The sequence below is a fragment of the Heliangelus exortis genome, chromosome 1 (assembly GCF_036169615.1).
Source record: "Heliangelus exortis chromosome 1, bHelExo1.hap1, whole genome shotgun sequence".
NCBI lineage: Eukaryota > Metazoa > Chordata > Aves > Apodiformes > Trochilidae > Heliangelus > Heliangelus exortis.
Window position 1 is genome coordinate 4,411,521 of NC_092422.1, and position 12,556 is coordinate 4,424,076.

At 38.3% G+C, this 12,556-nt stretch overlaps 1 protein-coding gene across 8 annotated transcripts in view; it reads right to left on the reverse strand.

The window, feature by feature from the left end:
* Positions 1–12,556, reverse strand: part of TENM4 (teneurin transmembrane protein 4) — a 587,599-nt gene that overhangs the window by 201,478 nt on the left and 373,565 nt on the right. For all 8 annotated transcript variants that reach the window (XM_071729185.1, XM_071729662.1, XM_071729348.1 and 5 more), the window contains one exon: positions 1,516–1,768. In XM_071729185.1, coding sequence (XP_071585286.1) covers positions 1,516–1,768 — 253 coding nt within the window. The remainder of the gene's footprint in view (positions 1–1,515; positions 1,769–12,556) is intronic.

Consider the following 12,556-nt stretch of genomic DNA (forward strand, 5'->3'; position numbering starts at 1 on the left):
GTCTATTAACACTTCTCCAAAGAATCCTGGTTTAGAAAAAGGCATAGGGCCTCCTCCAGAATGATAGAGGATTATTGACATAAGGGCTGCAGGAGTGGGGCCTATGTATTTTATTTTTTCCCCCAAAGAAATAACACATAAAAGTCACTTTTTATGTGACTTTTATATGGGTATATATGCTCAAGAATTAGTAACACAATATAATTACTGAAATTGTTGCCAAATCACACTTTCAGTACCTGCTCATAATTTTATCTTAATCTTTTTGATCCAGCTTCTTAGCTGGGACTTTTTAATAAGCAGTTACAGAGAAATTAATTATCCTTAAATGCCATAAAATGTTAGATTGAGGTCTGTTTTGGATGTTTCAGAGGGCCAGCAGGCATAGCTCATTCTCAGAAAGACTGACAGATGCATTCTGTTTTTAAAACCATTTTCTTAGCAGAAGCTGGCAAAACTGGGTACATTTTGTCCCAGGATGCAGGCAGAGCTACCACCAATCTCAATAAGGTTCCCACAGGCAGTGTCATGACAAATTTGGCTCCTGGCTCCCTTCTCAGCTAGTATATATTTTTTTGCTGTCTAAACTCTTTCCTATTGGTTTGAGGAGGTAAGACAAATTAGAGAAAAGGCAGCTAAGTGCACAGTGTGAGACCTGGAAGACACTCCAGACTGAAAAACATACCATGTGTAGGGGCTAATGACTCCAGCATCTTCAGTGGTTTCTCAGTAGCCAAGGGAATGGTGAAACAAGACCTCTGGAGAATGTGAAAACTGAGTTTCAAGTGTGACAGCAACAAGTAGATGCACTCACCATGAGATGGGAGGACTGAGGCTGAGTATGCCAGCTTCCTTTTCCAGAACCTACGTAAAACCTAAACAAAGGTATGAACTGGACCAACCCAGTTCACCCTTGCCATATGCTTCATATGTTGCATAGATGGAAAAGGATCTAGATGTTAAATTGAACCATTATTAACCAACTGATGCCCTACTATCCAGTGCTTGATGCTTGCTGGGGCAATGTTGCAGGATAGTAAAATTCAGCAGCTGACCTCTCCTTATCAGGTAAAACAAGATCAACCTTTCCTGAATGATGTACTACAAAACTATCTGCTTGATGGGGCACAGCTAGAAAGTTTTCAATATATTGACTGAGTTCAGTTTCTTAAATAGGATATTGATTGACACTACCACATAGGAAGAAAAGACATCAAAGGAAAATAAGACAAAGAAAATCAAGAATATTTTAATCTATGATCCTGATTCCAGTTGTAAATGGTAAAAATAACCTTATGACCGGCTGTTAAAGACAGTGTTTTTATTTTATGAAAGAAATTTCCTCTTCTCCTAGCCAAAATAAAAAAAAAAGAGACAAGGAATAATAAATACAACACAAAATACATAAGCTAAACAGCTGTTCACAAACTGAAAGGCTACCCATAAAGTGTGTACATTTTTTATAACATCAGTAGCACATACAGTCAGATGTAAAATACTAAAAAAAAGTCCTACCTAGTCTCCAGTGGGATGTTACTATTAAGTAACCAGTTGTCCTGAGCATGGGCTGGCTCTTGAGTGCTGGCTGGTTGTTCTCCAGAAAGAGAGTGGTCTGTAGGAGCTGGACTGGGGTTGCTGCGTGGAGTGAAGTTCCCTCTGTTTAGGGAATTGATGGAGGCCGCGTGGTGCTGGTTTGGGGTGTGAGCGTGGGATATCGGAGGTGGTGGAGTTCTAAGCCTTGAATGATTTTGAAGATTTGGAGGATGGTCTAAAACATAAGTAAAATATTTTTAAGGTTCATGATTTCAGTAGTTCCACACTGTACTCATTTATGCACAGGCACTTCTAAAAATTATGAAATTTGAAAAATTATGAAACGCCAGGTATCAAATTCAAAAGGGTAACTCAGCCTTGTACCAAATGCTCTATGACACATGAACTGATCCCCCAGCTGGCTTGAAAAACAGTTCTGTTTCACACACAGAAGTTATGAAAGCACTGCAAAAAGGCTGTCCTGACAGCTAAGTTAACTCCAAGGAACAACTGCTGCATGCAAACTGCAATCTATCTGTGACACTGATTTGTGATAAGGCATGAAAAATACAACCAACCTGGATACATAACATTTTAGACTAATTTTATGATGGATACACAGCTCACAGTGAAACTTGTTCTGTCACTTTTGTCCAAGGTTTTTCAGTACTTAAGTCAACAAGAAGACTGAAAATACATTTAATCATAGACTGAACTTAGGGAAAGCCATAAAACTGTGCCAGGGTTATACAACTGAACAAAATTCAATAGTTTGTGCTGATAAAAACATACTCAAACTAAGTTAAGAAATGCATGTAGCGTAAAAAACTGAGGTGTCAGGGAAATGAAACAACATATGGTGAAGAAGGATGTAAAGGTTAGTGATATGACAATACTCTGAGGGAAGTAGATCAAGGAAAGCAGACAGTTAGGAAAGACCAACCTAGTAATGATTACATTTGTTTGGGGCTTGAGATTTGTTTTGCTTTGCTTTGCTTTGTTGCTTTTTTTTGGTTGGTTGGTTGGTTTGGTTTTTGGTTTTGGTTTTTTGGGGTTTTTTTTGGTGGGTTGTTTTTGGTTTTTTCTTTTCTTTAATTTTTGGTTGGTTGGTTGGTTGGGTTTTGGTTTGCTTTGGGTTTTTTTTTGGTTTAAATCTACATTTGTACAGACAGGTTCTTCCCTGGAATCTAACTGAATATTGAGAAGTCTGATTTAGTAAAGCTCATCCAAAATCACCACTGCTATTCTGACCTCTGACCTAAAACTACCTGTCCCCAACAACTTGTGTCCATCAGTCTGCAAAGTAAAGGGCAGAGCCATGACCAGGGTCTGTATGGATGAGGAATATCAGAACTAAATCAGATCTGACCTCAGCTCTGCAGCACCACGTGGATTGTGGCATCCAGCAATCCTTTGACTGGAAATTACTGGGGGCTGTTGTTTAACTGAAGCCAGGACCAGGAAGGTTATAAAAGGATTAATGAAAGAACCTTCTGCTGGCTTAGTTAAGTTTGGGACTCAGTTTCCCACTCACTAGACAGAAGCCATGGCTTGGTGAGACCTCCTGTGCTCAGAGACAGAGAGATGATGGGGAGGTAGGCACAGTGTGCACCAAAACCTGCAGTCTCAGGAACATCTCTTCTTGTAGACAAAGGAAGATAGAAACAGTTTATTAATTCCAAGCTGAGGGAAAGGAACATAAACAGAGGATTTCCAGTTTCTAAGACTGTCAGTCTATCAGTATTCACAAGAATGTAATTCATTCCAGAGAAAATTACTTGTCTAATCAGAAGCAACATACCAAATGCTTCCAAGACCAGTTATTTGAGTTTTTATTACAAATTATGCCTGAGATGAACACTCCACACAAACAAGAAAGGGGGGGAAATGGGTAAATCTTCATATATGCTATAGGTGTTTTATGAAGTTCTCTTGCTATTGGATGACTTTTCAGACCATTTTCAGACTGTGAGTCAGAGCCTTTTTCCACAGATCTGTTATGTAAATTCTAATTTACACCCTATTATTGCAGACACATTGCAGATGCTATTATGGATAATGCTTTTGAATAAAGTAAAAATGTGTCATTTTCATTCTCTGTTTGCATACCCTCTGTGATTTCTTTGCTAAGCAAAGACAGCACATCTATCTTATTTTGGTCTATGTGATTTTTCATAAGATTTTTATAGCTTATATTTCTTTTTCTGTCATTTAGGTAGCTTTTCCTTCCAGAATATTTTTAATTTTATTCATATACAAATTCTGAACACTTATGTCATGTCTGAGCATTACCGAATTTAATATACCTTGACTAGGATTAGCAACTATTTCTCTTGCCTTACTATCTTTTTTTTTTTTCTTCTTCTGAAGTTAAGGAACATTAAAAAAGGTGTAGATGAAAGCACAAGCTACGAAATCTTCCTACTGAAAATTACTGCAGCTCTGCAGGATTTTCTTCATGCGACAAAACTACTGGGACTCTTACCCTCTGCAGTCACCAAAGATCTTACGGGATTTGGAAAGGATAAGGGAATACCAGAAAGCACATTCTTTCTTGATTTCCTAAAATTGCAATTGTCCTCTCATTTCAATATGCTCTTTTTAACTTGTTCTGCAATGTCTGAGTGATATGAAGTGTGTGGTTGTATTTCTCTAAAGAAAAGAGAACCTTAATGCTGGCTGCAGTGGCTCTTTTACAGCATATCATAGAGTCACAGAATTATAAATGGGCTGGGTTGGAAGGGACCTTAAAAGATCATCTGGTTCCAATCTCCTTGCCATGGGCAGGGACACCTTCCATTAGACCAGGTTTCTCCAAGCTCCATCCAACCTGACCTTGAACACTTCCAGGAATGGGGCAGCCGCAACTTCCCTGGGCAACCTGTTCCAGGGTCTTCCTAATGTCAGACTTAAATGGACCCTTTTACAGTTTAAAACCATTACCCTTTGTTCTATCACTCTACGACCTTGGAAGGTGCTGTAAGGACACAATTTGGTCTTCCTGGAGACTTCTCCAGACTGAACAACTCAAACTGTCTCAGCCTTAGAAGTACTCAGAAGTGCTCCAGCCCTTTGATCATCTTTGTGGCTTCCTCTGGACTTGCTCCAAGAGTTTCGTGTCCTTCCTGTGTTGGGGCCTCCAGAACTGAGAGCATAAATCATTGTATGTGCCTGTATCATATACAGTGGGAATGTGCTCTGATTATCCTATTATATAGGATAATATATATATATATATAGTAGGATAATCCTACTATATATTATATATAAACATTACACAGTTAAGGCTGCTTAGGCAGCACTGAATTTTTACATCTAACAGCCAATTTTACTATAAGATGGCCAATTTGTGGCTATTCTGAAGTTAGCTTACACATTATGAAAATTTTCCTCCTTGCCATTTTCCTCTTAGTTCCTGAAAAGATAGAGAGTCTATCATTACCTATCTCTTTGTTGCTGGCATGAAAAAATATGTCAATATGCTAATCAGAAGAATCCACTAAGCTAACAAAGCACTGAGGAAGAAAAAAAAACAACTTTGTAAAACAGCGCTCCTCCAAATAAATTTCTAATAGCCTTCAGTGTCAAATAACATAGCCTATGAGATTATTTTTGCTTTGAAGGGACAGTAAAAAAAAAACCTGTCAATAGCAAAGGTGTCCTTGCAGTCTTAGATGTCAAGTGCCAATGAAACAGGTTCCCAGTGTTGAAGTTCAACATTTCTAGAAGATAGGCTGGCACTGCAGAATTCTAAAGAGCTCAGAACTTAAAGGACACCCCTGTAAGCCTCATTTTCTCTAACAGGTCTCCTAAGTGTTTCAAACATGAAAGATGAAACATGAAAGTACTCAAATGTAATAAAATATTTGAAATCGGATTGTGAAAAGCACCAACAGAAATCAAATTGCCTTTGTGTTGCTTTGTTGTGTTTGTTTTTTAACATTAAAATGTCATTGACTAGTACTGGCTTGGTAGCCACAGATAAAGCAGAGCTGAAAGATAACTCAGTTAATGAAGCTTGTACTTGGCACATGATAGAGAGTCTTGACAAAAAAAAACTGTGAATGAAGAACTGAATAAATGTGAACCATAAAAAGATTACCCATGATAATATAACAAAATCTGAATAAGAGTCTGAACCCATGTTCCTTTTCTTTCCCTTAATCTTTAATGAGTAGTCCTGTTTTGATGTTTTGAAATTATTCTGTGTAACAATTACACTTTCTCATTCATTAAGTTTTGGGATTGTGTTCTGGGGCAAATGTGTTCTGGCTAATCCCAGAGTGAAAAATAAGATCTCTTTTTTTTTTTTTTTTTTTTTTTTTTCCCACAGCTTTCCCTTTTCCTCTACACATTTGTCATTTGTATGTCTGCTCATATTCAGACAGGCTGATGCCTGACTGGTGTCTGGGCTAGGTACAGGAAATATTTCTCTTTACTCAGTGTCTATAGTGCCAGGTGGAATGAATCACTCATTGCTCCCTTGAACTCAAACACCACAGTAGCTGTGATGGGTAACTTGGTAGTGTGACTTTGGGTCACACACACACACACAGAAATCCCCCCTGCTTTAGAGGAAACAATATTTTTTAAAATATTGAACTCTCCATTCAACTGACAGAGCAGGTAAGACTCTTACTTCATCTCCAGGACCATGTTTCAATCTACTGCAGAAGTAGACTCACAGCACTCACCCCATCAGCTGAAATCACCCTCATAGGCTCCCTGCTCCTTTGGGTGCCACTGGGTATGGAAGCTGGGGTGCTGGGGTGCCTTCACTCCCTGATCTGATGAGCCACCTAAAGTCAGGTGAGCTTGGAAAGATTGCATTGGGTCTTTCCTAGGACTCACAGAGGGCACAGAGGGTATTTTGTTAAAAGTAAGACAGCTTGCCAGGGACAGGTTCCCTGTCAGACACATGAGAAGCCAATGATGGCATCTGCAAGATGGAAAGCAAGCAAAATATTTAGTTTCCAAGTTGGAAGATAATGGAAAAATAGAAGGAGAAAAATCAGAATAGAAGACACTGTCTGCTCATAGGGTATCTTGGTGGCTTCTGGTGATAGCCTGGATCAATTGCAGACCAAGGTTTTCTCCCATTTGCATATAATCTAGCTGACTGTGAAACATCTGGACTGAACTGAAGTAAGGTGCAAAGGTGGCACCTTTGTCACACCAAGCTACACACACTAGGGACAGTGAAAAAAGACATAATAAGTATGAAAGCCTAAACTTAACCTCCAGTAGGTTCACACTGTGTAAAAAATGCAATAATTCTTCATTTGGCAATCAGACTGTAACCAGAATCAAGAGGAAAGAGAAGACCTTGTAACCAGACAGGAGATAAAATGGTACCTTGTTACTGGTAACAAATTTCAGCTTTATGAGAACATTCTGAAACAGTTCTTTAGATGAATGACATCACAAATCATGCCCACCTGGATGGTATATGTGTCTGTGTAAAACTAGGTGAAGCTCCTCTCAGTTGCACAGATTAACACTTCATTGGGTTTACTGTTTATAGGAAACTACAGGTTCGTGAATTCAAGCCCAAAAAAGCCCTCTCTTCTGTATTTTTTTCATCAAATGTGTACATTACATTCAAACTTTCTCCTTAAGTGCCAAAGGGCCTTTGCAAAAGCAAACTATTGACTTTTGGGTTTGAAATCAATTTCTTGTTTGATGCTAGGTTGTCAGGCGTTGTCTGCACAGAGTCAACAAGAGCTCTGGGTAGTTGGTTTTTCATCAGTATGCATCTGATAGAATTTTAATGCTTTTAAAAAGGTCCATGGCACTGTCAAAGGATAATATGCAGACTTTTAACCCATGCTGTTTGTTATTTAACTTAATAAAAGAAAATCACAGACTTAATAGTTTAATAAAAAAAAAATCAAAGCACAGGATTATTATTTAGACTGTAACAGTTTATGAAGAATCATTGCCAGAAGAAAGTGGAAAGAGCACCAGAATATCTGGCAGAGTGTAAATAAGGTGTTTATATTTAAACAACATATTTAAGTTCTTAAGTACGTTGCTTGAAACATGGTAAAGTAGCTTTTAGAGTGCCCAATGCACATCTTCTTGTAGGCCTGGAGATGATGGATTTTCTGATGGCTTTACTGGAAAGGAATATTTTTAACTACCTTCAAAGTACACACTGGAGACAATGGCAGCCCTTGAAGTCTCAAGCTGTTGAACTGCTCACCTTTCTAGTCTAGGTATATAAACAAATAAATAAACATATACTTCTATATATAACAATTCATCCCTATAGCTCCTTCCCCCTCAGAAATATCCCAAACATAAAACCTGACTATAACCCTCAGATCTGAGTTCTCACATCTGAAGAACTGTAATTACAGTTCTCTTGGTTTCAAGGAGGATGCTCAGGTAACTTTGCTGGGCCATTTTGATAGCTGAGAGCTTCCATGGACTCCCAGCCAAGTGACTGAGGATAAACACCTCTGATGCATCTTAATGGGAGAGAGCATTCTAAAGTGAGGCAAAAAAATCCATTGGTTTGAGTAAATGATGGTGTATCTATGCTCTAATTTCCAGTTGCTACAAATCACACTCATCAAATACTTCTAAATACGTTTGCCTAAAACTGCAACCTATCTCCTGAACAACTGAGAGCCTGCAGCTCTCTCTTTTCTAGGTAAGAGTGGCAGGAAACCACTACCTCTGAAAATGTGTGCTTTTTTTTAAAGTGTCAAAAGGTGTATTCCATTCCCTGTGTTTTCTATATTGCAATGTGTGCTATAAAAACCCTAAAACCCATTTGCAGGCAGCCCAGTGGCTGGGGCTTAGGCAATGCATATGCTGCTTAGATAATCACAAGTCTCCTTTCAGTGCTGCCCAACTTGCAGAGGCTCAGCACAAGCAGCTGGGTGCCATCCCTCGTGCAGAAAAGGCCTGGAGAAATGGAAATAGTCTTAGATTTTATGCCTACTTCCCCCCCTCCTGCATCTTTAAGAAACACAGCTGCTATTACACCTAAGGTTATCCTTCATGGAAGAAATGTGGAATATCTTTCTGATGTCTGCAGTTTATTAACAAGAGGCACTGAGGAACTCTTGTACAGAGAGAGTTTTCACTGCTTTCCCTGGGTATGCTGTCTCCTGGGTCTGCTGGATGGTTCTTTCATACAGTAACATATGGAGACAAATATATAAACAAACAAAAAACCACACAGCTCAGCCTTGTCCAAACCAGGCACGATTAGCTGGTACAGTTAGATTGGCAGATACCTGAACTGCTTGTGTAAAGCAGCTTCCCAAACTAAAGTACATCCCCAAGAGGTGCCCTTGGCGCCTGTAGTAGCAAATAAACTCAGGATTTTGCCCACACAGCTCTGTGAAATATCACTGGTTTGGTTTGGTTTTTTGGTATTTCTATATTGGAAAAGATCTGAAATACAGACCTGATCTTCGCCTCTTCCTCCCTAAAAATAAAATGACCAGTCTCTATTTTGTTTACCTCCTCCAAATCTCTTATCTAAACTACAGTGCTTTTGGGGCTTAGGTGTACACAGAGAGACAGGACTGACAGATCCCAAGTTCCATCAGCAGAGATGATTACTTATAGTAGCTGAGAAAAGAGTCTGTTTTATATATTTTTTACAATGTTCTTAGCAGTGGCAATCCAGAGATGCTCCTTTTGCAAATATGAAGCCAGGGGACTTCCATGCAGTTCAGCTGCATTACAGGACCAGTTATGCTCTCTTAGTAAAAGATTAATATGCTGCAAAAAAATCTTTAAAAGTTGCTATATTCCATGTTAACTTGCAAGCTTTGGGTCTGGATTCTGGCCTTTGAGGGTTGGTAATTCCTAGAGCCACTAGGGAGTTGCAAAGCACAGAGATCCAAGGGAGGGTTTTGTCCCTTCCTTTTTTGTTTGTACATGTCCCAGGATTGTGAATGAATCAGTCTCTGGAAAATACACAATTCTATTATTTCCCAGTAAAGCCCTTATGGAATGCAACATGATGTGGTGTAGCACAATGGCAACAAGCACTAATGATTTTAATTATTTACTCTAGAGAAAGAAACAGGGAAATTTCATGTTGGCAGCAACTGAAATAAAGTATGTCAAATATTTGCTGGCAAATTTTGATTTTTTTCATGACTGTGGATTAATTTCTGCCACCCAAGTGCCACCAGAGGCATTGCACAATACAGAACTGCTTTGCCAGTTTTTTCTTTGTTACTCCCTCCTTAGCCCCATTCTCCTTTTATTTTTTTAAATTTTTTTTTCTGCCTTTAAAGTTTAACAAAGCCAGTTCTGTTAAATACCTCCAAAGCCCAACATAAACTGGTGACAATTCCATCTGACAGCTGTGACTGACATGATGTCTGTCACAGTGATTAATACCTACATCCCCCACCCCATCCACTGCCCATACAAAAGCTGGCTGACTTCCTTTGGTGAAAACCATGGGTGCAGTTAAGTGTAAAATCTCTCTGCACAGGTGGAAAACCTTATTCCCTTTGGCACAGGAATCTGATTTGTGAGAGCTGGGCTCCATGACCTTTCCCTTCAGGTTCTATTTGACATTCTCAGAAGCAGGATGGCAGAAGGCTGCACTCCAAATAATTCTGAAACAGACATAAAACTTTTATATTTTTATTAACACTTGAAGAGGCCACTAAAAGAAAATCAAAACTATGAATCTGTCAAGACCCCTCAGCAATGCTGCACTTTGTTCACAAAAGTGCCATGATGGAAGAGCAATATAGTTTATCTGGTGTGTCTGTTTGTCTGGCTATTCACAATGCCTCCACCCCAAAATATCTCAGTACAAATTAATACAGTCCCTCTGGCAACACATTTCTGAAAGGATATATATATGATGACTCTCATTCATGGTTAGTCTCATTTAGCATACTTTTTTCTGGCATCTGAAATGGCATATCCATTTCTATGTGTTCTGATGTTCATTTTTTACCCTATTATTCTGAATGTACCTTTGTACCTCTCTCTGCCTTGTTACAGATAGACAGCTGGGTACATAAGTATTACAGTGCTAGAGAGACAGAAAACCCATGTTATAATTTAAAGATATTGATCTTTTCTTAATTCCTGCTCTTAAATTTTTTGTTCCCCTAACAGGAAGTATTGCCTTTAATGCTATTATACATTAAAGAGGTGCTTGCTACCCATCAACTTTTATCTTGGAAAACAGACTAATTTAAAATGAATAAATAAAAAAGGTTTCTGGTAGAACAAAAAGAATGCCCTAGCTTTCATGAAAAAAAATTGAAAGAAAAAAAAATTTGTATCAGAATTATTCTTTATTATTCTAGTCCTTATTCTTCAGTACAGGAGAAACTGAGAAAAAAAATACTGATTATACAGCAGTTACTGTCAAGTACACAAACTAGAAAAAAGTTGGAAAAAGGAATTATCTATTTTTGCAAGTCCTACCTCATGGACACAAGTCTACAACCCACCCATGTGTGAAACTGCCACTGGATTACTGATAGTTATAAATGTGCCAATAGGGAGATTTTCAGATGCCCAAACAGAAGTGAAGCACCATCTTCCATTTACACCAGTGGCACTGTGACTCTCAGTGACCTCAAAAAACTCACCACAAAAATTTTGAAACCAAGCCCTAAATTAACAATATTAGTGCAGACCTCTGGAGCTGGGTGCTTAGCTTGTTAAATAAAGTACTTTGGAAATATCTAGTCCTAGCACTGAAGTCCAATATTAGCTGAAGATTCCCTGAGCATGTGGCTGTTCAAGAGAGTGACAGTGCACTCAGATAACACTTTGTCATGAAGCGTGAGACTTTAAAGCTCAGTCAGATTATCATGAAAGATGAATTTTCTAAGGTTCTTTTCATTACTTTCTGTAAGTGCTCTTGACATTCTCCGAAGCAGTTTAGGAGAGCTTCCAGTGAAAAATGTCAAAATAAAGCAATAATTTTCTTATAATATTGTTCAACAAAATGTGAGCACGGCATGATTTAGAAATGAAGATCAGCAACTTCTGGAGATGGTGCACACATGCATACACCTATGTGTTATCAAGGGCTTCAGTGTGATCAAAACAACAAACAATAATTTCACATTTCATTGCCAAAGAAGTAGAACAACTGTTTGGAGTAGAAAGGGGATTTTATATGACCTTCAAGTATGCTGACAATAAACATTTCAACTATATACGAAACTTCTGTTCCAAACATCGGTAGTTATTCACTAAGCAAAAAAATTTATACTGTCTTCATACTGAAAGTGTTTGTTATAAATTTTATACCCATTTGAACTCTTTTTAAACAGAACAAATCAAGTTCAGTATGCAGTGGTATTAAATTACTGCATTTTTAGGGACAATCTTGTCAAAACTAGTTTGTTATCTGTCACACTCACCAACTGGCACAAATCCATGAGGCTGCCAAAATTTTTTGGTTTAATTAAAGAGATGACCACAAAGATTTATTTTATTGCATGCAACTCAACAACTACATGTGATAAAGGATTTTTCTTCCTTCCTTTCATAATCCCAGAACCCCCTCAACCCTTTAGCAGAATGATGTACAGTCTGGAAATGGACCCATCATAAAGCACAGGCAGTAAATTAAACATTGGGATGAATAACTGGCTGGATGGTTTTAGGAATGCTAACATAACACGTTACTCAGTCTAATGGCAAGGAACTTCTTTCCAAAAATACATTTCTGAAGTAAAAGTACAATTACTTAATAACACGCTTTAAATGAATAATGACTGGATATTTTTAGCTATGAGGCTTAAATTTCACAGAATATGTTTATGCTCAAAACTCCGGATTACTTTTATCCTAAAGGTTCCTAAAACACATCATACATTTACCAATTTACCACCCAAACCACAGGAAAGTATCATTTAAGTCATCACTGGAAAGGCCATCATGCCTGTCAAATAATTTTACAACTCATCTTGTGCAAAAAAACCACCCTAATGCTTGAGGAGAACTTTGATAATGGAAACCAGGCAAGACTCTGTTCTTCAGTTCCAGTGATTGAACCATGACAGGG